Source organism: Lynx canadensis, chromosome B1, assembly GCF_007474595.2.
Source record: "Lynx canadensis isolate LIC74 chromosome B1, mLynCan4.pri.v2, whole genome shotgun sequence".
Lineage (NCBI taxonomy): Eukaryota > Metazoa > Chordata > Mammalia > Carnivora > Felidae > Lynx > Lynx canadensis.
The window spans coordinates 186,207,124-186,233,860 of record NC_044306.2 but is presented as its reverse complement, the minus strand read 5'-3'; the positions used below and the strand labels follow the sequence as shown (position 1 = coordinate 186,233,860).

The window sequence follows — 26,737 nt, the reverse complement described above, 5'->3', positions numbered from 1 at the left end:
TAAATGTGGGCATATATTTCCCATGTTTCACTCTACGTGACATTAAATATAGTTGGGAAATGATTCCATAGTCATCTAAAACTTCAATCACTTTCCATTGGCCTGGGAATTGAAAAACCAGTCTTTATATTATTTGGGGGATTTTCTTGACCCTGCTGTGCTAACATGATGCGGAAATCACCTTCAAGGTAAAGTTTCGATTCCTTTCAGCAGGAGAAATCAGAATGCCAGAATTGTTCTCCTACCTCTCTTTATATTCCAGAGATAGCTGCACACACCCACATACATACAGAGGCATGAATATGTATATATCTGCACGTATATATATGGCTTTGGATCCGTCTTTATTTTACCTGAATTGACTTGCAGCATCTTAATTAATATTCCCTTTGAGTTCACAGAAAACTCTGACGTTACTATATGTGGTTTTCTTCATCTAGGTACCTGGAGCTTTTCTTCTTTTCCTTAAGTCTTAAATTCTGCGAGGTCTTTATCAATTACTTTCCATTTTCACCCTATTTGTTGGGTCTATTCTGCTTTCGTGTCACCGACCCTTCAATAAACACCATTCTTCGTAATCTCGCTTTCAATATTTTGCTCAGACCTTCCGATCCAAGCTCCCTTTTCACCAGTTGATGGGTTTGAGATGCAATCACGGCAGAGTTCAAGTTGATGCCTGTTTCTTAACGAGATCAGATCATCTGTGTGTGGCTGCCTCTTGGAAAACAGAAGATAAGGCTTAACTCTTCTGTGTATACTGAAGGATGCCATCAGAACAACGTCTGAAGGCGTGGTGAAGAGACATTTGGTTCTTTTTTTACTGATGTTCCCGGATAACACAGACCTGTCTCCCAGAAATGGGCTGAGGCGAATTTGCTGGTGTCCCCTACTTTGAGGGACCCTGCTTGTTTGTCAGCAGTGACTGTTCTCTTTGGCCTGACATAGGCATCTGATACAGAGCTGGGGGTAAATAAAATGGACCAAGTGGAAACTGTACTGGTGGCAATGGCAGCAATAAGGTCATCAATAACAATAGCAACCACACCACTGTTAACATGAACAGCAGAACTAATCTTTCCCGAGTCCTGGGTATGAGTCAGAGCCCGTGCTGAACACTTATTGAACTTATGTGATCTCATCTGACCTGACAAAAACCCTGCGGGGTACACTGTATTATTATCTTCTTTTTACACATGGACCCTAAGGAACTTGCTCAAGGACACGCAGTTTATCTTCAAGGTGTATCTTTTGCCCACCCCCAGCGCTCTCTTCCAGCCCATCCCACTCGATTACTCCCATTGGGAAACAGAGTCGCAGAAGTTAGTTAACGTGCCTGAAAGCACAAGCAGGACTCGGCTGGTGATGAATCTGGATTTGAAGTCACAACTCGGTTTGTTGCCAAAGTGCAGGCTCTTAACCAACACCTAACAATGGCACTTTATTTTTTTATTTAAAAAAAATTTTTTTTTCAACGTTTATTTATTTTTGGGACAGAGAGAGACAGAGCATGAACGGGGGAGGGGCAGAGAGAGAGGGAGACACAGAATCAGAAACAGGCTCCAGGCTCCAAGCCATCAGCCCAGAGCCTGACGCGGGGCTCGAACTCACGGACCGCGAGATCGTGAACTGAGCCGAAGTCGGACGCTTAACCGACTGCGCCACCCAGGCGCCCCAAACAATGGCACTTTAAAACAAGCACTCTTGCGTCAGGAACTAGTACTCTTTAAAAACTGTTCATGGGGCACCTGGGTGGCTCAGTTGGTTAAGCATCTGACTCTTGGTCTCAGCTCAGGTCATGATCTCATGGATGGTGAGATCAAGCCCTGCATCGGGCTCTGTGCTAACAGTGCGGAGCCTGCTTGGGATTCTCCGTCTCCCATTCTCTCTACCCATCCCCCACTCCCTCCCTCTCTCTCGCCCTCTCTCTCAAAAATAAATAAACATTAAAAAAACAAGTCTTAAACACTATTCGTAATTGAAATATGGATGCAGCCGGGCTGACCCGAACAATACAACCCAAGATTCCTCAAATGACAAAAAAGGCTTTTCCTTGTTGGCTTCCCATTTAACAAATATGGCAGGGCGTCCACTGAATGTGGTGTGGTGCAGGGAGACAGGCGGCGGTATGCAGAGATGAAGACAGCAAAGTAGGAACAGGGTCCCTTGAATTCAATTAGACCGATTCAACGCACAATTATTGAGGCGGTAGGGGATGATGAAGGGAAGCAGCCTGGGTCCCTGTATTTGAGGGACTAAAAGTCTGTTGGGAGACGGACGTGTACAGAGATACATGCACAGAGCCTGTGGAAGGTCTGAATCACATTTATCAATCACTTATCCTCTTCTAGGTACTCCTCTAAGCACTGCACAGATATTATCTCCCTTAGCCCTTTGCAACAACCAGTGAGGCAGCCCTTAGTAAGTTTAGTTTGTATGTGAGGGAACTGAGATTCAAAGAGGTCAGCTAGCTTGTCCAGGGTGACACAGCTGGTAAGTGGAAGGTCCAGAATCAGAACCTGGCCCTGAACGTACACAAGCACTTACGGAGAACTGCAGACAAGAAGTGGAGTCAAGGAAAGACGGATCCAGAGTGGTTTTCAGGGACTCGGCTCATGAATGATCTTGTTGCCATGTTGAGAATGGTGAGACTTTTATACACTGGCAACAGGGAAAGATTGGAAGGTTTTAAGCAGAGAAGCAGCATAATGGCGTTTAGGGAAAGTATTCTTGATGTGGAGTTGAGAATGAACTGCACCCAGTAGGAGCAGGAACAGAAAGACCAGTCAGAAGGGTGGTGCCCAAGTCAGCGACGGTGGGGGCCCCAAACAAGCCACTGGGGATGTGGGAAGTCAACCAAAAGGAGTAATAACATGGAGGTGGGTGAGGAATTTGAAGTGCCGACAGGATATCCACGTAGACAGCTGGCCACGTGGGAGAAGGAAAGTCTGGGAGTGCAGGGAGGAGCACGTAGGCTGGGGAGTAGGTCTGCTCGCCAGCAGAGTGTGAGAAACCAGAGGAATAGGAGGCTCGAGTACCTCCCACATGAGGGAAGAAGGGACTCGAGAGGCACAGGTAGACCGGGAAGAGGAGAACCAGGCAAGGTGGGACCTGCAAGCCAAAAGGAGACAGTGTTCCAGGTGGGACGGTGTGGTCCATATTGCCTCATTCTAGAAAGCGGTCACACTGGCTGAAAAAGTCCACCGAGAACATGTGCCTGACCCTTGAGAGAGATGTTTTAGGATGGTGGAGAGGGTGAAACCCAGAATCCAAGTGACAGGGTTGAGAGACGCAGACTAGGAGAAACTTTAGGCAGTGAATACAGATGACTCTTCAAGTAGTTTAGCAGGGAATGGAAGGAGACAGCTAGGGCAGTAGCTCGAGGCATAAACAGGTTTGAGAGAGGTGTTTTTGTTTTTTGGGTTTTTTTTTTTTGTAGGATGGGGGAGATTTTAAAATAAGGTTTTTATTTAGCTATGGTTTGTTTTAGGGGGGGATTTCGGCATATGTTTGCCTAGTGGTCTAGGAAATTCCCCAAGATGCCAGGCCTCTAGACAGATTTTCAGTAGTAGTTTCTGATAGTGACAACCTCATAGGAGATCTGCAAAGACAGAACTAACTCAGGAGCTGACCACCACGGTACCTCTGCTCTTGCTCTGCAGACAACACAGGGAGCAGAAATTCCAGAGTGAGGGCCCCCGGGGAGAGCCTGGTCCAAAGAGGAAGAAGGGACTATGGCTCTACACACGCCTGGCAATAACCCTGCCCCCACCTCCACCTCAGGGAGCCTCCTTTTGAATCTCTGCTCTGATCCATGAGAGCTCACCCTGCTATCAATATCTTGAACTTCCAAGCTACTTGCCATTGGCCAGGGAAGGGGCGGCGCAGTAAAAACAGTGTAAGCACAGCAGGAAGGGTAGTGAGAGACCAGCGTGTCCTTATTTATTCACCACCACCACCACCACCAGCACCCAACCACCGGCAAAGCGTTGCCTGGAAAACTGAATGTGGCGTTCAGGAAAATAGGACTTCAACACCTGCCCCTTCCACGACTGCTTTGCTACCTGTTGTTAGGTCACATGAACCTCATGCCTTCTTTGGCAAGCATCAGACAACTGCCAGCTCTTTGGTGATAAGCACCTCAAGCCAAATTGGATTCATCAGTTCTTCAAGATGGCTCCCACTGGGCCTTCTCCAAGTGGGGGGAAACTGTCGGGCAGCGGAAGGCCAGGAGGGGGAGCACACGCTTACAGAACAGAATATTCTCACAATGCTCCACCAACACAAAACTATTTTATTACTTTAGTCACAAAGGGCCCACTCAACGGGGATAACAGCAAGCAGACCAAGTTCAGATTCTATTCCTAGTTCCCACTCCATTTGTTGTCTAATTAGTTCCTTTACATGCTCCCAAATAAAACATTTATTGAAAGTATGAAACTTAAGACCTTCTAAGTATTAAAAATGGCACATTAGGTACTTTATGTACTGATATGAAGCAATCTTCAAGATCTATTGTTACGGGGGAAAAAAGGCAAGGTGCAAAACAGTGAAAAAAATTTTTTTGGTGAATACTAGCTACCATTTGTAAAAAGAAAGAAGGACGGAAAGAAAGAACAGAAAAGAAAGAATATCTCTATATAAATATACATGAGTATTCATATGTGTCTATATAAATATATTATACACTTACTTACATATGCATCCTTGGAAAGGATACGTAAGAAATAAGAAATGGTGGTTTCTTCCAGGAAAGGAGTTGGGTGGCTGAGTGACAGTAGTAACCAATAGACATATCGTTATTTAACCTTTTAAAATTTGAACCACGAGATGGCACAAAATTATTAAACAATAGTTGAAAATGAAAAGGTGCATTACAACAAAATCAAACCTGGCAAAAGGAACATGTCTGTTTCTCAACAGAGGGTGAGAGCCCACGGAGCCTGGGGGGTGTGCTGGCTGTGCGGGTTATGGTAGGAACGCGTTAGGGAATCAGTCTGTCCCAACAGGTAGGAGTGTCAGGCTGATGGCTTGGGGTCCCTGAGTTTGGCAGGCAGCGGGACTCTGCTTTAAAAGTCCAGCCTTTTCCTGAAACCAATATCACACTATATGTTAACGAACTAGAATTTAAATAAAAACTTGCAACAAACAAGCAAAAAAAATAAAAGTCCAGCTTTTAAGTGGAGGCTTGTGATGTGTTCAGCTGGAGGGCAGGTATGAGAGCGCTGGGGCTGGAGGTTGTGCAGGAGGAACTGGGGTCTGAGGCTGGAGGATAGATGGGAAGGTCTTCCCAAGGAACAAGTGATAGTCTGGTGGGGACAAAGCAGGGGGGGAGGGGTGACATGTGCACTGAAGGCCCATGGCAAGGACTTGAAATACATAGTGAATGCATGAAAACCATGAAGAGTATTAAGGGAGTAGGAACAGGGGCGCCTGGGTGGCTCAGTCAGCTGGGCGTCCAACTTCAGCTTAGGTCACGATCTCACAGTTTATGAGTTCGAGCCCCGTGTCGGGCTCTGGGCTGACAGCTCAGAGTCTGGAGCCTGCTTCGGATTCTGTGTCTCCCTCTCTCTCTGCCCCTCCCCTGCTCATACTCTGTCTCTCTGTCTCAAAAAAAAAAAAAAGAATAAAAATAAACCCTTAAAAATGATTTTAAAAAGGTGGGGGGGAATAGGTACAAAGGATTAGAAGATAGTTTCGTCATCCATTCATTAAATAATCATAAGCACCTACTATGGGCCCAGCACTATTCTATATCCTGGGAGAGACCAGTGATTCTAATGGATAAACATTCTGGTCTTGGAACAGCTTCAACCTGCATGATGTGGAGGTTTGTGGAGCCGGGATGTCAGGATGGGGGGGAAGACCCCATTAAATATTCTTCCAATCATGGTTTAAATGGCTGCATAATATCCTCTCTTAGGCCTAACCAGTCTCCAACATAAAAATACTTGGGTTGTTTCTGTTCTTTTTCCCTCTTATAAACAAATCCATGGTGAACACCTTATGTATGCATCTTAGGGAATCATTCCGATCTTTTTTCCCTTTGGATAAATTCCTAGATGCAGACCATGTAGGTCAAAGGGCACAAGCACTTTGAAGGTGTTTTTTTTTTTTTTTTTAGTTTATTTTATTATTATTATTTTTTTGAGAGAGAGAGAGAGAGAGAGAGACAGAGAGAGCAGCGGAGGGGCAGAGAGAGAGAGAGGGAGAGAGAGAATCCCAGGCAGGCTCTGCATTGTCGGCACAGAGCCCCACACGGGGCTCATGCTCATGAACCGAGATCATGATCTGAGCGGAAATCAAGAGTCAGAAGCTTGACTGACTGAGCCACCCAGGCACCCCTGAAGGGTCTTAAAGCGAACTAAGGAATGGATGGCCCAGAGTCAAGACTTGCTGAATGTGAGGAGCTGAAGGGTATCAGGGGGAAGCTGTCAACCTAGCAGCTGGCCATGTGGGTCTTGCTCTCGATGGTGAGGTGGGGACATGACTTCTGAGAGGAGCCTGAAGAGAGCCAGAGGTAAAGATGGGGGGGGGGGGAAGGATGCCCCCCTCCCAGGTAGGGAAGAAGAGCAGAAGACCTGGCAGAGGGGATGCCTGGGCGGCTCAGTCGGTTGAGCGACCGACTTCGGCTCAGGTCATGATCTCGCGGTTCGTGAGTTTGAGCCCCGCGTCGGGCTCTGTGCTGACAGCTCAGAGCCTGGAGCCTGCTTCGGATTCTGTGTCTCCCTCGCTCTCTGCCCCTCCCCCGCTCATGCTCTGTCTCTCTCTCTCTGTCAAAAATGAATAAACAGGGGCGCCTGGGTGGCGCAGTCGGTTAAGCGTCCGACTTCAGCCAGGTCACGATCTCGCGGTCCGTGAGTTCGAGCCCCGCGTCAGGCTCTGGGCTGATGGCTCAGAGCCTGGAGCCTGTTTCCGATTCTGTGTCTCCCTCTCTCTCTGCCCCTCCCCCGTTCATGCTCTGTCTCTCTCTGTCCCAAAAATAAATAAACGTTGAAAAAAAAATTAAAAAAAAAAAAAATGAATAAACATAAAAAAAAAATTAAAAAAAAAAAAAAAGAAGTCCTGGCAGAGGCCTGGGGTGGAAGGGAGGAACGCGGAGCGAATCGAGGGGAAGAGGCAGCGGAGAAAGTCAGAGGAATTCTGAGAGAGCAGTGCAAGACCGGAACTGGGATGCAGAGACATCCCAGACTCAGAAACAGACTCAGAAAGTGGGGCTTGGCGGGGACCGGAGACCCTGCTGTGGAAAATTTGGGAAGAAGTCTTGGGAGGTGTTGAAGCGTAGGTGGTCTTTCTTTCCCTTGCACGGCAGCCCCTCCCCCCTAGGCAGTGTGTGCTAAGATCCAGAACCCTGACACCCCCTCCTCTCCCTCCAGAATGACCACCCCCCCCGCCGAATCTGCATTTCTAAACAAGTGCCTCCAGGTAATTCTGACAGAGGTGCCCCCCCCCCCCCCCACACACACTTTGAGGGGGTGGCTGTTGAAGAACTAAAAGTGTCCTTATTCACAAGGACACTAGGTAAGCGGAATTTGAGGGGAGCTGCAGAAAGTGCGGAAAGGCTTTGGGGGTTCAGGGAGCTCTGTGTGGTTTCTGGGTGAAGAGGCAGGAGCCAGAGGAGGGGCAGACGTTGAACAGGTGGGAGGAGGAGTGCACAGGAGACGGCGGTGTGGACCAACAGGAGGGCGGGCCAGTGTGTTTCCCAGAGATGGGGGAGAGGGTGGAAGGCACTGGTTCCATCCGAGAGTAACTCTTGGGCTTCACGGTGAGTAGCATCTATTTTCTCGGTCAAAGAGAAGCCGAGGCTGCCTGCTGAGAATAGTCTAGGGTTTAGAAGACCTGACAAGTTTTGAAAGAGCCCCAGTGGGTGCTTTATAGGAGTCAGTGAGGACAAAGAAGGCTCATGTGGAACACTGGTGGCTGCAGGGGATTCTTCCTGAATTAAATAGACCTGGTACCTATTCTGGGGAGATTTCCATTTCTTCTCCCTCCCCTGAGAAGTATCTGAATTTTAGCACCTCACTGTTTCATTCCTTGGTTAAGATTTCTTTTAAGAGAATTTTAAAAACTTCTTCTGTCAATAAATTACCCTTGTCATCCCTCTGAGATTGCCCAGACTCCCTCCACTGCTCTCTGCCTTGTTTTATATATATCTTCATCTCCTGCGTGATCTTCCCTTCACTCCTTGCTTCCCTCTTTTTTTTTTTTTCTATTTTGTTTTTACAATACTCTCAATCATTTTCGGGTTGCCTCTTTCCCTGTGCCCCCCGCCCTCGCCAGGACCCTGATTCCCTCATCCCTCTCCTCCTTGCTGGAAGCCTGCTCGCTCGTTCCACGCCTTCATTTTGGTTCTGTGAGTAGGTTTTATAAGCAGGACCCGCTACGTGAAAGATGGAAACGCAGGCCTCTTCGTTAGACAGTGATGAAGGACTTCAAGATGGCGACAGGGGGGCCCTGGACCAAGTGTGGGGCCTTTCTTGAGCATGGCCGCCCGCCCTTGGAACCAGCTCTGTTTGCAATGTTTGTTGCTTTAACTTATTGTATATTCACCATCGTCTGAACACCTCCAATTCCTCATGCGTCTCTAATTTCTATTTTAACTTGCTTGATGTTGCCCCTCGTAGTCAATATGTTTGTAAAAACCAACACACTGTGTTTTGACTGTAGTTCTGTCCCACCACCGTTTTTGCTTATCTGGAAGAGTGACGCAACACTCCCTTCTGGGCCCGGCTGGCTGCCTGTGGAAATTGACGCTTGATGTTCCTCTCTGTCCGAACCCCTCAAAGTCATGCTGGAGGCTATGATGGCACTGAGGAGGTGCCTCCCCTGAAGGAAACCTTGCAGGAGAGGTAGGTTACATTCCCCAGGCAATGGCACTACCCAAATCACCCGTGTAATATGCATTTCTCAGTGAGTGGCTCAGAGTAAGTGTTCAATATGTAATGACTGGTAGTATTTCCTCACCCAAATCTGGCGAATGGCCAAGATGTTGTCATAATGCAGATGGACCATTCCAGTTTAGTTAAGTTTCCTTAACGTGAGGGCTCCCTCGCTTCCCCCAAAGGCCTGCAGACCCACCCGGCCGCCACCCACTGCTGGTAGGTAGCCAGTGTCCCACCTCTCTCCCACCCACCGCCCACCCAGGGGTTTATCTACATACTTGCTGGTCTGCCTCTGGTGCTGGATGACCATGTTTTTCTCGTGGATTGTCTCTAGTAGGGCCGTTGCCAGAGATTTCAGATCAGAAATGGACTGTGGAGTAGCTGGGAGACTGCACCCATGATCCTCAGACAACAGATCCTGAACTAGGTGGGATTAAAGTTTACAACTCAGTGTTAAGTCCTTCTGAAACGCTGGAATGCAAACCAATGGCCATTCTTCCTGGATAACAAAGCTGGGATACGTTCCCAGCCCCTAAATGCTACGATGTTGTACTGAAGAATCCGCATCAGGTGTCAAAAGTAAAACGAAATAAAATTCAGCATGAGGGGTAAACGGCAAGTAAAAGGAGGAAGTTCTCGTGGACTTTTACCAACAATGTTTTAAAAGGATAATAATCATCTTTTTTATTTGTCCAGTCTTTTGCCCTTTCAAAACATTTTCATACTAACTCATTTGAGGCTGAAAATTAAAAAAAAAAAAAGAAAAAAAAACTCACCTGGGAAGTATTATGTATTCCCATTTCACGGACAGGAATGCAAGGTGGTAATGGGTTAAAAATATTAGCTAAAGGTCACACAGCCTTGCAAATGGTAATGACTCTGGTCCTGAGCTCCTCGCTTTGTGGCAAAGTTTCCCACGATGTGGTATGCTCGGTGGGTGGGAAGATCATATAGGGCATTACTTAAAATACAAAATATATTTTGTGCATGCATGTTTTTAGGAACTAAGAGTCACCACAAAAGAGATACCACTTGGACTTGCTTACCAGACAGAAACAAACAAATCTCACTGTCTACCTTTGAGCATCACTTCCTATATGCTTATATGCAGGTACACAAATTTATACATTTTTCTTTGAAAATGGGAAAAAGCTCTTCTTTTTGCACTTAAGCCTATTCCTCATCATTAATATTTTTTAAAACATAAAATAGAGTGGCTGCTTGCTAGCCCATATATAAAATATAGAGTAACTTCTTTAATTACTGTTGGACATTTATGTTATTTCCTATGTGGGTTTTTTTTTTTTTGGTTCTGTTTTTATTTTAAGTAATGCAGGAAGAGCTTTCTTCAAGCAATAAGTTTTTCATACATCTGTCATTATTTCTTGCTGCTCAAAGGGGATGAGTTCAAGGCTTTTCGATATAGGTGGCCAAAGTGTTATCTAGAAAGGCCGTGCGAGGTTTACTGCTTGGCCATGGCTGGCATCCCCCACATCAGCGCAAGGCTGGATCTCACCATTCAAACATGTTTGGCTGTCAGGGGTACCCAGGGCTGACCTCACATGAGCCACTCCATATTTCTGTGGAGTATTGTGGTTTTCTGTTTAAAAACAATTCTAGGGTTTCCTTTTTTCAGTCAAGTGGAAAAACAAAAGTTGCTTGGACAAGTGCCTTGGTTATTAGGTGGGCTGGAGATTCAGCACTTTTTTCTTTCTTTTTTTTTTCCCCAGCCACTGTAGCTCTGATTAAGACTGCCGCCTGATTGTTCTGGTCTGCACGGCCGGCAGCCCGAGAGTGGGCCAGTCGAGCGTGTTCAACCTGAGGCTCACGTTGAGAACTGAATTCCCAAATATTAAGTGTCAGAAGCAAGCTCTCTGCTATTTATTCCCCTGGACTGTTCCTGGAAGATCATTATTTTTCATCAGAATCGACAAGGAGGAGGAACAAAATTGCAATCAATAAAAGCTTCTTTGAAAAAGGCACATGTTCCATGATAAAATGATTTCAGCAGCTCTGAGACTTTTCTATTCTGGTCACAGAGGCCAGGAAAAGGAGAAACTCGATGAGGCTGGAACATGTACTCAGTGATGCTAAACTGGTGATGAGAGGGTAGGGGGAAGCATTCTTGAAAGAAGAGCCCAGTGGAGGGGAACAGATGCAAATGGGGTCCCGTCATTAGAAAAACATCTAATGTAGAGGTTCTCAAAGCAGGATCCCGGAACAGGCATCAGCATCACCTGGGAACACTTAAGAAATGCATATTCTCTGCACCGCACCCCCCCCCCCAGACCTACTAAACCAAAAACTCTGTGTGTGGAGGGGACAGTAATCTGTGATTTCACAAGTCTTCCAGGCAATGCTGATACAGAGGCAGGTTTGGAAGGCTGTTTTAAGAACCACTTGGTTCCCAACCCATAAACCGAGATGTAGACCCACAGCCCCAGCACCGGATTGTCATCAGAGGTCGAACCATACCTTGCTTTGCAGACAAGACTCCAGTTAGCGCACTGCTGCTAGATTTACTCTGGCCTTTTGAGTTTTTCCGTCTCTCGAGAGCATTCTAAAGCAGCATTGGGAGAAAATACAAATCTCTATCAAAAAAAGCCAAATAATAGAAAAATACCTCCTTATAGTACATGCATCCTCCCATCTGGCATGCAAGAACCCTGGCGAACTCCAGATGCGGACCCAACTTTTAAAATTCTGAGTCCCTGCCAAAGAGTTATGAAATGTATGGATCTGGTAAAGAGGTTTTTTTTTTTTTTTTTTTTTTTTTTTTAAGTTGGTGCCCAGCAGAATGACAGTAATTACCTTCTCCTATATATAAAAGGCACTCCGTGCATATTTGTTAAATTAAATCAAATCTGAAGCAAGAATTCCATCTAATGTGTGAAGTCACTAGTTATGGAAACCCCTTCTGAATAGACATGAGATGGAGAACAGGTTTACTTCCATATACCAATGCCAAAAGATTGTTATTAGTATTTGGAAGGCTTCCGTGGCTGGGCTGGAAGAAGACACGGTCAAAGAATGACATCGGTCACGGACACGAGATTAGGAAGTGTGAATGTGAACCAGAGTGCCATTCTGACAACAGACCCTTACGCTAAAATTGATATGCACTGTCTAGCCAATGCTTAGCACGTAGAAGAACCGAATAAAGGCTGTTAAATGAATGCATACACACATTTTTTAAATGTATGTATTAATTATACAACTTTAAAAGCTGTATTCTTCTTTGGCTCCATGCGTATATATAGACTGACGTAAAGTGTGGCCCCCACCGCATGGAAGAGGACGAACAGTGTAGAGACTTCTGAGGAAAAAAGCTAACGTCAAAAGCCAGGAAAACGAGAAGGTTCTCCCAAGCATCGAGACTGCTGTAAAACTTCACCCTTAGGAAGAGAAATCAATCTATTTTCAAAGCAGAGAAGCCCAGGAGACGTTTCTAATTATAACGCTCACAACGAACATCTGCAGAAATAGATATTATCAAGCTAATGGTGCCAGAATTAGTCTAAACAACAGTGGGAGAATTTAAACATTCTGTCCTTTTAGTGTGACGTGAACATTGTCTCTCGGATCGTGATTTCCCAATCTCTGTTTCTTTCTCGCTCAGAAACCATTTTCTTAGGGATGATTATGCGACAAATAGCGTCTGATGGCAGCATATTGCACAGAAAAGCTGCGGAAAAAAAGCTAATTCTACGTGCACCGAGGCCGTAACGTGGCCGTGTCCAGATTCGGGTGGTCTCTGTGTGCCCTGTCCCAGTAACGGCAACAGAAGGGACTCTTGCAAGAGCTGTTTCTGTTGTGCTTGTCGTTTGGGGTATAATTCTTCCTGGTTACCTCAGTTAAAGCTCTTATTCTGTCTGGGAGGGCAGGCAAGTACTCAAACGTCTTTGGCACATAAAAGGGAATTAAAATAGAATGGCATTTAGATGCGCGATAATGAATCATCACTAGTGTCACCATGACTTTCTACCTTGTACTTGGCAATGTTTGATTTCAAGAGGTTGACCTCTTCATGAAGTTGCTTTAGTCTCTCTTGAAGGTACCTAGAAAAGAAAACATTCAACTAGGGAGTGTTTGGGGACAAGATAAAAAAAATACACTCAAGTAGGAGAGGGGAAAAAAAGAAAAGGACACATCCCAAGAGCCATCTTTTACATATAATGCCTTCTCACCACCAAAAGGAGGAGAAAAATGCATCTTTGTGACCTCTTCTTAAATGGATGCGATCAAGGTCAAATATGCCCAAATCACAGAAACCCCACTTTAGAACAGCCTTCTGCAGAGATCCCCTACGGGATATCAACACAGTTTCCACATAATTCTCATTAAGATGATTCCACTGGGAAGGCAGGCAGGAAGAGGCGACACAAGACATAACATGAAGTTAGACACACACACGCACACGCACAAACACACACGCACACACACGCGCGCGCGCACTGAAACTTGCCTCAGGGAAGAGAAACAGCTACGGGAATTTCTCAATTTATTTTCTTATTCGTTTCCCCCTCCTTGATAGCAATACCGAGCAGCTCTTGCTGGCTCCCTACCCCTCCTGCCCAACTGGGGAGTGGGGAGGGCAGGGGGAGAGAGAGGAGAGAGAGAAGGGGGTTCGTATGTAGGCATATAGGTATGTGGTGCTTTCCTTTCTGACTTTCAGAACTCATCCATGACCCTGACGTCACCATTTTAGCGCTGAGACTTCCCTTCCATTGTAAGGCAATTCCCTCAAACGTCACTAGGGCTGCAGATGGCCCCCAGAGCACCCGCGGGGGCATGGCCACTTGCCTATTTTCCATGCAGAGGGCATCCACGTCGATGAGACGGTTCTCGTGCCCGCCCAGGATACGGTTTAGCTCCTGGTTGAGCCTCTCCACTTTGTCCTGGTAGGAAGACCGCTCCTCTTTCACATCCTGAAGCTCATCCACAGAGGCCTGTAGGTCATGCTCCAGAGACTCAATCTGAAACCAATAAAAGCTTAAGGGAAGGGACAGACTTCCTGCCCGACACTCATGGTGTCTGAGATAGGATGAGTGCCACCGGGAAGCAGAACCCACCCCCTCCCAGCGGCAGCTCGCCCCCAAGCCGGAGGCTCCGAGAGGGCAAATCCAGATGCTGAGAAGGGCAGCTGGTGTCTTACACACGCATACTTTTTCAAGCTTCTCGAGACACAGAAATCTTGTCCTGTTCTTCGAAACCAATGAGCAAAAGAAGGAAAGGAAGTCTAGGCTCTCTTCCTCATTCCCTAAATAGGGCTCTGTACCCTTTGAGATTCTACCTGAAAAGCATTGCTCGGCATTTCAGGAAACTTGCAGATTAAGGTCAGGGGGTCACGTTTTGTCCTTGTCTATACTGAGTGTGTGTGTGTGTGTGGGGGGGGGTGCATTTCTTTCGTTCAGAACAATGGCATCCAAAGTAGGAGGGCACATGTGCAGGAAGCCCAGACCCCAAGAGGGGGGCTTGGAACTCGCAGAGCACAGAGGAAGTAAAAGCACGCATTACACCCTCTTCTGCCTCTGACTAGCATCCCAGGCACGTCACCCTCTCTGAGGAACAGGGGACAGAGTCCGACCGTACAAACACATCCCCCACTCGTAACAGATGTTAGCAATAACCTGCTCCTTGGCTCTCTCCAGCTGCTGAACCAAGTCTTCACGCTCATGAGCTGCGAAGTGTCGCACGCCAATTTCTTCGTCTCCGAGCCTCTGTTTGGCAATTGTCATTCTCAAGAGCTGCATTTTCCATTGGTAGCAAAGGAAAGGAGAGAGAGAGAGAGGGAGAGAGAGAGGGAGAGAATGGGTGTATGTGTGTTAAAATGAATAGATCCAAACAAATACTCAAGCATATTAGGCAGAAAATTTTGGAAGGTAAGACTTTTCAAAATATACTAAGGAAGGGCACAAGAAAAAGAAACTTCTTGACAGTATCATGAGTTTAAAAAACCAAATATAATATATATTATACTTTGTACACACATGCATGTGCATGCATACACAGTATAAATCTAACAGGAACACAGTCCTGGGCATTTGAAGGTGAACGTCCTTTACAGCACTGCCACAGTGAGGAAAAAACTCTGGGTCAGAGATCAAAGATTAAAAAATGGTAACACAAGGTTAAGAAGGGTCTGGTGAGTCGGGCATACTCCCATGCTCTGAACACTGAGGCTACATCATCAAGGGCCTTAAGAATGCCCCCACTAATGACCCAGTAACCCTGCTTCTGAAAACCTGGGCTAACAGCAATCCCAGACATGCTTTAGGAAAAGAGAAAAAGTAGATGGCACTGTCCTTTACAGAAAGAGCTAAAACATGAGAAAGAGAGTCTAACAAGAGTGGAATGGCTAGCAATCAATCAATGGGCTAGTTTGCAGCTGTTTGACACAAGGGTGATGAACTGTGTAATAACGCAGAACATGCTTATGATAGCATGCTAAGCGGGGAACCAAAGGCAGACGACTAACTTCCATTTGCAGCATAATTGAAATTACACTAAGAACCCAGGCACAAAAGAAAAAATGACCAAATACATCAACATTTTTAAATGTGCACGTTTAGGTAATGGTGAAGCTTGCATGGTCTCTGTTTGGATCTCTGTTTTCCAACTTTTCAAGTAAGCACACACAACTTTCATAACAGGCTTTTCTTTAAAAATCCCTACAGATAAAATTCCAGTCTTCAAAACGTCTTTTTCCAAAGGGTCCCTGGAGAATCTAGAGCTGCCCCAGACTCTGGAACCTAGCTCTACGCACAGCCGCAAACCTTCTGGTAGAGCCGCGATGGGAACTGTGACCCCAGGATGATCCCACGGTGCCAGAACATCTCTTAAGTGCCTATCTCAGTGCCAAACAGGTTGCCATTAGAGTGAATTTTTCAAGTTATGGCACTTCTTCCTGATGCTTCTTCTAAAAAGGTTGTAAGCCTGACTCCCCCACCTCCCTGTAGGGTGTGAGTGGATGGGCTTCGTAGATGGATGAGATCCTGGAGACAGGTTTTCACAACCCAGCCATTAGGGTCTGCTTGGGGCATGCCCTTCCTTGTTCCAGCACGGATCTTAAGGGCTTCACTGCTGGTAAAGAAATGGATTTTCAAGTCTCTAAAGGATTTGGGGGCAGGTGAGAGATAGAAAGTTAAAAGCCAAGGTAGAATATTAACAAGACTGAAACAAGATATACCAGCAGTGAACGCTGAAAGTAATGATGCCCAAAGAAAAGCAAAGAGCATTTTCTTTTTTGTTTTTAATGTTTATTTATTTTTCAGAGAGAGAACATAAGCAGGGGAGGGGCAGAGAGAGAGGGAGACAGAGAATCCAAAGCACGCTCTGCACTGTCAATGCAAAGCCCAGCATGGGGCTTCAACCCATGAACCATGAGATCGTGACCTGAGCCGAAGTCGGACGCCGAATCCACTGAGCCACCCAGGTGCCCCGCAAAGAGCATTTTCAGGTGACATCTATTTGGGGTCCTTATTTGAAAACCACTCAATTGAATGTGAGACATTAATTGTGCACCTACTACGAGCCAAAGCATCACTGATACTGAGCAGACAATGTTCCAGGAAGTCTGTACACAGAGCTGGCGGGGGACGTATGGCACGTAGGTATCCAGATGGCTGTGCTTAATGGAACCCGCTTCCGGTTGATCCTCATTACTGGAGGATTCTGTATTTGTGAATTTGCCTACTGCCAATGTGTTTGTAATCTCAAAATCAACATGCATGGTGCTTTTGCATCATGGGCAGACATGTGCAGAGAAGTACAGAGGTGCAAAAAGTGTGAATCATCCAACAGGCGCATTCCCAGTTGAGGTAGAACAAGGCAACGCGTGTTGCCTTATTTCAGTTCTGGTACCGTGAATAAATACCCCTTTCGTGGTCTATTTAGTGCCATGACTGTTCATCCTTTCGTGTTTTTTGTTGGTGTTTTGCTATGTAAAATACCTAGTGCTGAAGTGCTATCTAGTGTTCCCAGATAGGCTGTGAGGTGCCTTGCAGAGAATACATGTCGGGCATGAGTTACAGCACGACAGGCCCTGAGTTCAATGTCACGGAACCAACACTATAAATTAAATAAGGTGGCCTTAACCAGAATCACACATAAAGCAAAGTTATGTGTTAATTGATAAAAACGTTGTGGCCAGAGGCTCCAAGGAACCTGGTCTTGGGCTTCTCCTAGGAGCGATGGGTCAGTATTTGCTAATTCACTGTTCGTAGAGAATTTAGAGAGCAGAACTACAGCAAATAATGAGAATCGTCTGTATTAGGGGAAGCAGGAGTTTATGGCAGAACTGGTTAATTCAGCTGAAAGCTGACACGTGAAACCAGCTTTTACATCACACAGCTTCTCGGTTCAGAACTTTCGGAACCCCAAGAGGGCATACAGAAAGACAAACAGCTAACCAAATGAGAAACATTTCTCGGAGCAAAGGGTCTAGGAGCAAGAAGGCTTGTGCCTTTTTTTGGCACGAGGCAACAGGCGGCCTTTGACCCGGCTTTGAACGGAGGGCACTTCTCTTGATCTGTGAAAAGCCAGACTGACAGCCTGAACTTTAAGTAATAAAACACTACGGTGGTTTTCCATTCGAAGTACGCTTCACTGAACACCTAATTTAGAATCACGCAATTATGTTTGCTTAATGCCAATTAATTATTAAACATGTTTATTGAGGTCTGACAGCCATATAAGAGAGTCATCTTTTATATGCCGGATGCCTGTTAAGCCTCAATAAATATGTTAACAATCATTTGGTGTTTAATATGCATACAATATTGTCTATTAAATTGCAGGGCTGGACTGGTTGAAACATTTGTGTTTTTTTTTTTTTTTTTTAAAGTGAGGTCCAAACTGGAAATAGCTGGATCATTAGTTGGTCTGAAACTCAAGTGCAAGCAGCCCAAGTGCAAGTCAAGTCAAGTGCAAGTCAAGTCAAGTGCAAGGGGCCAAGGAGGGGGTTGCGACAGGGATGCCGAAGGCAGAGTTCACCCGCCTTCCAGTGCACCAGCCTCGCAGGCTCTGGAGCCTGTCTTGGCTGGGGTCTGTGTCCTGGCTCCACAGTCTGCTAGCTGTGCAACCTTGGCACACGCCGGAACTTCCCTGGGCTGCAGTATCTTGCACTGAAACAACACAAGGGTAATGGTATAGCTTCCTTGGAGGGTTGCTGTAAGCATGCAGTGAGAAGGAATGGGGTTGCTCTAAGTGAACATTTCACTTAGGGGCTCAAGCATACGTGCTTGGCGAAAAGATGAGGGAAAGAAAAAAAAAAGAAGAGGAAGAGAGGATGAGAGAGAGAGAAAGTTTTTTAAGTTGGGTGACTACCCACTTCCTGCGTTCAATGCCCCGGACAGAGGGGTGTGGGGGCGTGGCTGGTAACACATTCAGGCACGATCGCATTGTTCATACGAATGCATCATGCCGTGTTCGGGAACATAAATGCCCTGCGCCCTGAACTTGATGGACAATTTCAGGGACCATCGCGGGGGGGATGGGAGGGGACCTGTGGCTAGACACAAGTTTTTACCGCTCACATGCTGACTTCAGAACGTAATCCTAAGAGAAGATGGGTTTCTCTGTGATCCTTAGCACAGCCCCCGGAACAACAGAAGTGTGCAAGAAGTGTTAGCTGCTATTACGATTATTGTTACGAGTGTCATCATTGTCGTCCTCCACGTGAGTTTCCCCCCACACTCGCCCGCTGCGGAAGTCCAATCGTTCCTTCAAGCTGGAGGAAGCAGGGCTCCAGGGCCAACCTTATCTGCAGACTGCAGGCGATGATGTTGATTTCCCACCTTGGAAATGGCTATTGCTACAACTGCTCCGGGCACTTAATTCCCCCAAACAGGGCGGGCAAAACTCCGCGGCCAGCCTCCCTGCGCCAGCCCCAGAAGTGGATCATTGCCCCGCGAGGCACTTGCCTGCCACCAGTGGATGTATTCATTTGCTGATTTAGATGGAAATAAACGTTTATGAATGAATTACGGTGTGAGTCGTCAGCTTATGGATGAGGAACGGCTGCAGCTGGGATGTGGCTGGGGGATGTGGCCACAAAACCATGCGGCTAAATGACTCTTGGGTGCCCTTCCCCCACCCTGCCCCCTGAGTCGATTCCTCCGCCGAGGGCCCCTGCAAACTCTGGTCCTCCTTCCCCCAGTCGGAATGACTCACTCCTTTCCACCATCTCCTCTCAGGCTTCTGCCGTCATGGCCCGCCATATCCTCTCCTCACCTGGCTTCCACTTGCCCGAATCCGTTTCCCCCACGAGACAGGAAGAGGAAGCCAGAGGCAGGAGTGGCTGCTGTTCCCCGGGTGTCACCTGTTCAGACCCTGATGCTGCTATTGCCTGTCATGCATCCTGGGAAAGTCACCCAGCCCTTGCTGGGCCCCAGGGGACATCCGTCCTTTTGGAAATGGGGATTGTCTTAGGGCATCCAGGCTGCTGTAACAGACTGCCATGCACTGGTGGCTTATAAGCAACAAACATTGATTTCTTGCGGTTCTAGAGATCACGAGTCCTAGATCAAGGTGGTGGCAGGCTTGGTGTCTGCTTCCTGGTTCCCAGAGGGCCATCTTCTTGCTGTGTCCTCACATGGTGGTGGCGAAGACAGAGCTGCTGGGGCCTCTTTTATAAGGACACTGATCCCAGGCATGAGGGCTCCACCCTCATGACCCAATAATGTTGCAAAGGCCCCACCTCCCAATACCATCCCGTTGGGGGTTAGAATCTCAACACATAAATTTAGGAGGGGGAGGGGGCACAATATTCCACCACTGACCCCTTAAAATTCACAGTCTTCTCACATACATAATACATTCATTCCATGTCAACAGCCCCCAAAGTCTTAACCCATTCTGGCATGAACTCTAAAGTCCAAAGCCTCACTGAAATAGCGTCTAAATCAGATATGGGTGAGACTCTAGGTATGATTTGACCTGAGCTAAACTCCTCCAGCTCTGAACCCATGAAACCAGACAAGCTATGTGCTTCCACCATACAAAGGAGGGACAGGCACAGGATAGACATTCCCATTCCAAAAAGGAGAACTAGGAAAGAAGAAAGAGGTGACAGGTCCCAGGTGACCTAACAGAGCAAACAATGTTAAACCTTAAGGCTCAAGGATAATCCTCTCTGGCTTGATGCTCTGCCTTTGGACTCACTGGGATGGCAATGTCACTTCTGTGACCCCATGACTTGGCAGGACAGCCCCACAGTGGCTCTCTGCTGGCCTTGCAGTTCTGGGAGGCCCCATCCTCTATAACCAGGTGTAGGCTGCCGTGACCTCCAGGCCCATGCACACCAGGCAGACTTGGTGACCTCAGATGTGCCTTCACGGGCATTCTTCCACTGTCGTGAAAAACAGCACCTGGCTTCTGTCTGAGACGGTTGATCAGGACAAATCTCCTTATCAAATGGTCACCTGGCCACACGTTTGATGTTTTTTTTTTGTTTTTTTGTTTTTTTTTTTTCAATACAGATAGCCTGAGGACTATCCATATCCTTAAGTTCTGGTTCCTTTTGCTTAACAATTCCATCTTCAAATCATTTCTCTCTTCTTGTAATTGATAAGCAATCAGGAGGAACCAAGCCATGTCTCCAACACTTTGCTTAGAGATCTCCTCAGCTAAATATCAAATTTTATTGCTCGCAAGTTCTACCTTTCATAAAACAATGGATTCGAACACAGTTCAGCCAAGTTCTTGGCTACTTCATAACAAAGAAGGCCCTCCCCCCCCAGTTTCCGATACATCATCCATGACCTTCACTGTCCACATTTCCACCGATATTCTGCTCAGGATTACTTTGGTATTCTCCAAGAAGATGTAGGCTTTCTCTGCAGCTCGCCTCTTTTCTTTCTGAGCCCTCAGCAGAATCGCCCGTGATGGTCCATTCACAGCAACGTAGGCTTTATCTAACACGCACCTTCGAACTCTCCCAGCCCTACCAATTACACAGTTCCAAATTCACTTCCACATTTCTAGGTATTTGTTATAGCAACATCCTACTTCTTGGTACCAATTCCTGCCTTGATCTGTTTGGGATGCTATAATAGGATGCCATCGTCTGGGTGGCTTCTGACAACAGAAATGCATTTCTCATCATTCTGGAGGCTAGGAAGTCCAAGCTCAAGGCTCTAGAGGATTTAGTTTCTGGTGGGAGCCTGCTTCCTCATTCACAGACAACCATCTTCTTGCTGTATCCACACGAGGCAGAAGAGGCAAAAGAGCTCTTTGGGGTCTATGTATATCAGCGTCTCCCAGCTCACCAGCACCCAACTTGAGCACCCAAAAACGTGCTAGAAGCTCTTCTTACGCATATCGTCAGTGGCTTTTCATTGCACTGGAATCAATGCCCAAGTTTTCAGCGGGGCTGATGCGGCACAACATGAGGACGTGAGCTGCTCCCATCTGCCTCCTGATTCCATCTCCAGCCGCTTGCGTTTTCTCTGTTCTCTGGCCTGGCCGGCTTCCTTTCAATGCCTCAGACACACAGGCTTGTGCCTGCCTCTGGGCCTTTGCACATCCTCTTGGTCTGTCCAGAACCCACTTCTTTCAACTCTTTCAGGCCTCAGATCAAAGGTCACTCCCTCTGTGAAGTCTTCCATGGATACCACTGCTGGAGCTGTTCACCCCTACATGGCTCTCCTTCACACCACCCTGCCCCACTGTGTTTATCGTACTTACCAGAAATGATCTCGGCAGTCTCTTGCACCCTCCCTACCGTCAGCTCCACCCCAGCGGGAGCCTCCCTTATCACACACAATGGAATACCCAGCACCCATAGCGGTGTCTGGCTTAACCGTAGGGGTCCTCGAATACTTCTTAAACACAGGAAGCCTCTCGTACCATGCTTGTCACAACTCCAGGAGACAGACACTGCCGTGTCCTCTACAGGAGAGATTCCCCTGCCACCCGAGAGAGGCTGACACAGGCTGTGAAGTCGAGGAGTCCATGCTTGGTTTCCTGGGCTCCAGTGCTCCCTCTCCGAAGGTCTTAGTCTCCTAAGACTTACAGCAAACACACGTGCAGCTCTTCCCACACTCCAAGCCCCAGCCTAGGTGCTTACACACATGAACCCAGGTAATTCCAACAAGCACCCGGGGAGGTACTGTGATATCCCCATCTTCAGAGAAGGTGAAGCGATCTGCCCATGTTGCCAACCTTGTAAATGGCAGGGCTGGGAGGTCGACCCTGACTGGCAGTCTAGGGTTCTGGAGTTTATGTGGTGCTGGCTCTCTCCACGACGACTATGACAGCCATTGCACAGCATTCCCCCGACGGAGCAAGTTCTGTGTTAACCGTTTGTATAACTTTTCATATGTGATTCTCCTAAGAGGTCCAATGGCCTCCCTGCCACGAATTTATCATCCCAAGCTTGTTCCTGCCTCGGGGTTCTGCACCTCGTCCCTCGGTTACCTGACCACCTCCCACCACACGCCCTTCAGCTTCAGGGCAAAGGGCACGTGAACAGATACGCCTTCCCCGACCACCCGATATAAATGGTGCTTCCCCCACCCCACCAACCCATCTGCCCGGGCTGCACTCCACAGTGCTCTGAGTAATTTTCTCCTGTAGCGCTAAAACACCCTCCGACATCTCATGCTGTGCTTCATCAAATATAAAACTCCATCAACGTTGAAGACCCACCATGACGTGTCTCTAAAAAGAATAAAAATCGGCAATCGTAACAACATGATACCACTGACTGTAGGTCAGAGATGTTCAAATGTGAAAAACTGCATCTCCGGATCTGTGAAATACCAATATATTTATTTATTTGGTTACTGTTCATCTCCCCTTACTAGAGTGGAAGCCCTGTGAAGGCAGGGACTCACTATTTCCTGCCCTATCCAGAGAGCACGTGGTTGGGTCCTCAATAACGATGTGGTGAAATGATCTGAACCGAACCATCCGCTGTACTGCTGACATCTCCAGTGTACCGATGAGAATAACGGTGACACAGAGAAGTCAAGCGACTGGCCCAAGATCACACAGTCAGGAAGCCCCCGAATCACCTTCGGACAGTTCGGTACACATTGACCGCGGAGCCACAATCTTTATAGGGTCCCACCGAGCAGTTTTAAGGCTGCTTCAATTTCTTGGTAGTTTAGTGTAGTTTGGATACGGTGGGCTGTAAAACGAGATCGCTTTCAGAGCCTGCTCTCTACTAAAAAGTAACTACAAGCACATGGTCTATGGGATGACTGTTCAAAACCACCAGTCTCATGGGCCACCCAAGCTACACGCTTAAATAAGGCAGCATGGACTCAAATACAGTCTCTGAGACCAAATGTATCCAATTCATCTGACAGCAAAACATTAGGGAATCCTGAACATTAGGGAATCAGCTGCTGGCTGAACTGAGCGTTGCCTCTAGTTCACAATCAAGATCCCAGTTAGAGCAGGATACGCTGGGGCTGAAGCAGGTGAGGGGCTCTTATCCTTCATTTTAATTCTTTGTAATTAATTTCTATAATGCCCCAAGGTAAGAGCTTTTCATTAGTGCACTCTCTTCATTTGGGTTTCCTACAGACTAGGACATCTCTCTGCTCCTCTGAAGCATAAAGAGGAACTGTTTACAAAGAGCTCTCTGATTCCTCACCCTGGACCGTTACAAACAGCCACAGCTGAGCACTCATTTGTTGTTATCTTTTTTTTTTTTGAAACAAAGTATACTTTAATTAGTCACCTGCATGCTCATTGGTCTGTCTTTATTGGCTCATGGCTTTGACTTAATTGGTTTGCGCTCCGAATCCATCCACAAGTCCCACGTCAATAGAGGTATGTTCACAGAAGGGCTCCATCGTTTTATGGTGCCAACGCCAGATAAAACAGAGGTGCTTAAAGACCGTCAGCTGGTGTAACATAAAGCTCATTATTAAGGGCAAAACCTCGTGTCTACGCAATATGACAAACAGCTACGCTTAAAGTGGCCAGCGGGGGCCCAGGAAATGTGGACGTGGAACACTGCTGGGAGCAGCTGTCCACCTGAACTTCCTTGCTTTTGAACACTTGCATTTTGTGACTGTTCTTCTGCACCCAAGTGCCATAATCAGTAAAATGAAGAAAAATAAAACCAAGTGGACAAGAAAACCAAGTTCTCAATGGGAACCTGAGTTCCTGTTCCTGGCACATTCTGTTAGGTGGTTACCCTGCAAGGGGCACACAAAATGCAAGGAAGCTTCCAGAAGCTCTGTACCAAAGCAGTAATGCTTGGTGCTGGCAAAGTCTGGGGTGGCCACAAGGAGTGCTGAGTTTGGGGGATCCATCCTGCAGGTGCCACGCTCTTTACCACAGTTTCTGTCTCTATTGGGAGGCACGTACCCAGCGCGCTGGAAACAGTTGATCAACAGAAAGAAAGACCCTGAGCTTCCTGGTGGCATACCTGCACAAAAAGACTGTAAGCCAATCTGGCCCCAGGTCACGCCAAGATACCAGCAACACTTAACCCTTTATGGAACACTTACTGGGTGCCACACCCTTACAAACACGTGCGCGCACGCACACACGTTAAATCTCATCGTCCTGCTTTCTTCCCAGCACTAACCACTGTCTGATGATCTTACGTATTTTGTTTTCTTACCGTGTGTCTCCCCAACTAGAATATACGCTCTTTGAGAATGAGCACCTTGTCTTTCTTATTCCTGGATGTATCCACGGCTGCTAGAGCATTAAGCGGGATGTAGCCATTCCCCAACCATGCACTCATGAATACCTGATAAAACCTAACAACAAATCTAGGAGAGGTGTGGTTACTCCCATTTTCCAGATGAGGCACCTGAGGCCAGGAGAGAAAGCCAACTTGCTCGCGCCCATAAAACAGTAACTGGTGGACCCAGAATATAAACCTGGGGCCTCCTGATTTCCAAAGTTGGACCCCTTGGGCTGTATTTCCTGACGCCACTTGACAGGGGCAAGGCTACAGCTGGCCTCTCCAGGAGTGCCAATCTTTCCAACTCCCAGGTCAGTGCCTTCACTTCGGTGGCCTCCTTGTTTGTCATGGAAGTTGGCAAGGCACTATCAGCCCGGCTTCCTCCTTTAGAGAGCTGGTCTACCAGCTGACCTCTGGCTATCGGATCCAAATGCGCTCTGCTAGTTTTCTTGACTGCCTCTTACCACTCCTTACATTTCTCGGAGAACCCCTTCTTCCTCCCAGTCCCCTCTGCCTGAATCCACTCTTTTCTTAGTGGCCAGAAGATTCGGAGAAGGCAGACCTCTGAGGTAAGAAGGAAAGCTACGGTTCTCTCCCAGCGGCCCCAGCCTCATCTGGGTCTTTCCTCATCATTGGTCCTTATGCCTCACAGACGGACTCACTGAGAGCCCAGGGCAATCTACCACCCACGAAAAGCTTTTCCCAGGGTGATCTGTAAAAGTGTGAGTCCTTGCTTCCCCACGTGCCTCCTCTTTCCTCATTAACCTTTCAGAACTAGAATTATCAGGGAAACGGAGGGTGTCCACTAGGCTTCCCTTTTCACACCTCTCTTCAAGCTCGGATGAGGGGTTTGCATCCCTCCAGGAGCCCCGAGAAATTCTTGGGCACAGTTCAGAGAGATGGCAGGTGGTATTTGATCATGGGACCCCCCCCCCCATCACGGAAACCCCCACCCTCTCCACCCCATGGGAGGGCTAAGCTGCTTATAAGCCAGGGTGGCAACAAATCTTTCAAGAGGCTGTTTGAAAATGCTTTATGGCACATAGGGTTACAAGGCTCTAGCTGAACAAATGGAAAAATTAGTCTACCTTAAAATATCCAAGGCAAGTAATTTCCTATCACCTTGTTTCTTAAATGTACTTAACATCTAGAATCTGGGCTTCCCAAAATACGGATAAGGGTCATCAGTTAAAATGGCAACTTGGAGATAAAAATCCTGTACTTTAACAGTTGCTCATAAAATGATGCCATCGGCCCTTCTGTTTGGAACGAGGGGGCGGGGGGAGGAGTCAGGAGCCCAACAACAGCAGTTATTGAGTGTTCTTGATTTTGACAGGCTTGAGCCAACCTCTGAGCAGGAATCTCACCCTGAGCCCACCATGGCTCAGCCTCAGACCCTCTGCTCTCTCCACAAGGGCTTCCCAAGGTCTCATACCTGGGGTTTGGTTTGCTTTTGCTTTTACTTGGGTGAAGCGGTTTGCTTTTCTCCAAATTTCTAAACTTTTCTCACCCCACAAATAGAGTTACTGATGATGACCAGGGCTTGTTTTCTCAGTCTGCATATTTTCTTGTATGCTTTTTCCTTTTCATCTCCCTTTTCCTCTTCCTTGAACGTTTTTGCTCTCCTTTTCATTCCCTTCATTTGTTTTATTCCTTCACTCGTTCATTTATTCCACTCCATGTCTTCAATAAAGATTTATTAAATAATGTTCACGTATCGGGAACTAAGAGCACCAATTCTTAGCAATACTGCAGTATACCAGTCAGGAATTCAGCCTGCAAAGAGCTTACTCTTGGGGGTGAGGGTGCCACACAAGTGTAAGCAGAGGGGAAAGAGCAGAGCAGTGTGGGCCCCTAAGAGTTGAAGAAGGCTCCATTTGACCTAAGACTTAAACGATGAGCAGGAGTTTGCGAGCAGAGTAAAAGGGAAGAGAGTCCCAGACAGAACAAACAGCAGGTGCAAAGGCCCTGAGGCACAAGGCAGTATAGCTCAACCAAGGGGCTGAAATTAGTGCTGCTGAGCTGAAGCATGAGGTGACCAGTGGCGAGAGATGTGGCTGGAGAAATCAGTAGGGGCCAAATACAGGAGGGCCTAGCCCACCATGGCAAGGAGGTTGGACTGGATTTGGAAGGCAATGGAAAGGTTGGAGCAGCTAGTGACATGATGAATTAGAAAAAAATAAATGAAGGGCTAACCATTCTA

General features: G+C 47.1%; 1 protein-coding gene across 3 annotated transcripts in view; it reads right to left on the bottom strand.

Moving 5' to 3' along the window:
• The window catches only part of CCDC149 (coiled-coil domain containing 149), a 95,338-nt gene that overhangs the window by 15,176 nt on the left and 53,425 nt on the right, over window positions 1-26,737 (bottom strand). For all 3 annotated transcript variants that reach the window (XM_030314105.1, XM_030314107.1, XM_032593010.1), the window contains 5 exons: window positions 14,510-14,626; window positions 13,683-13,855; window positions 12,865-12,937; window positions 11,355-11,439; window positions 9,158-9,302 (listed from right to left, as the gene is read on the bottom strand). In XM_030314105.1, the coding sequence (XP_030169965.1) occupies window positions 9,158-9,302; window positions 11,355-11,439; window positions 12,865-12,937; window positions 13,683-13,855; window positions 14,510-14,626 (593 nt within the window). The remainder of the gene's footprint in view (window positions 1-9,157; window positions 9,303-11,354; window positions 11,440-12,864; window positions 12,938-13,682; window positions 13,856-14,509; window positions 14,627-26,737) is intronic.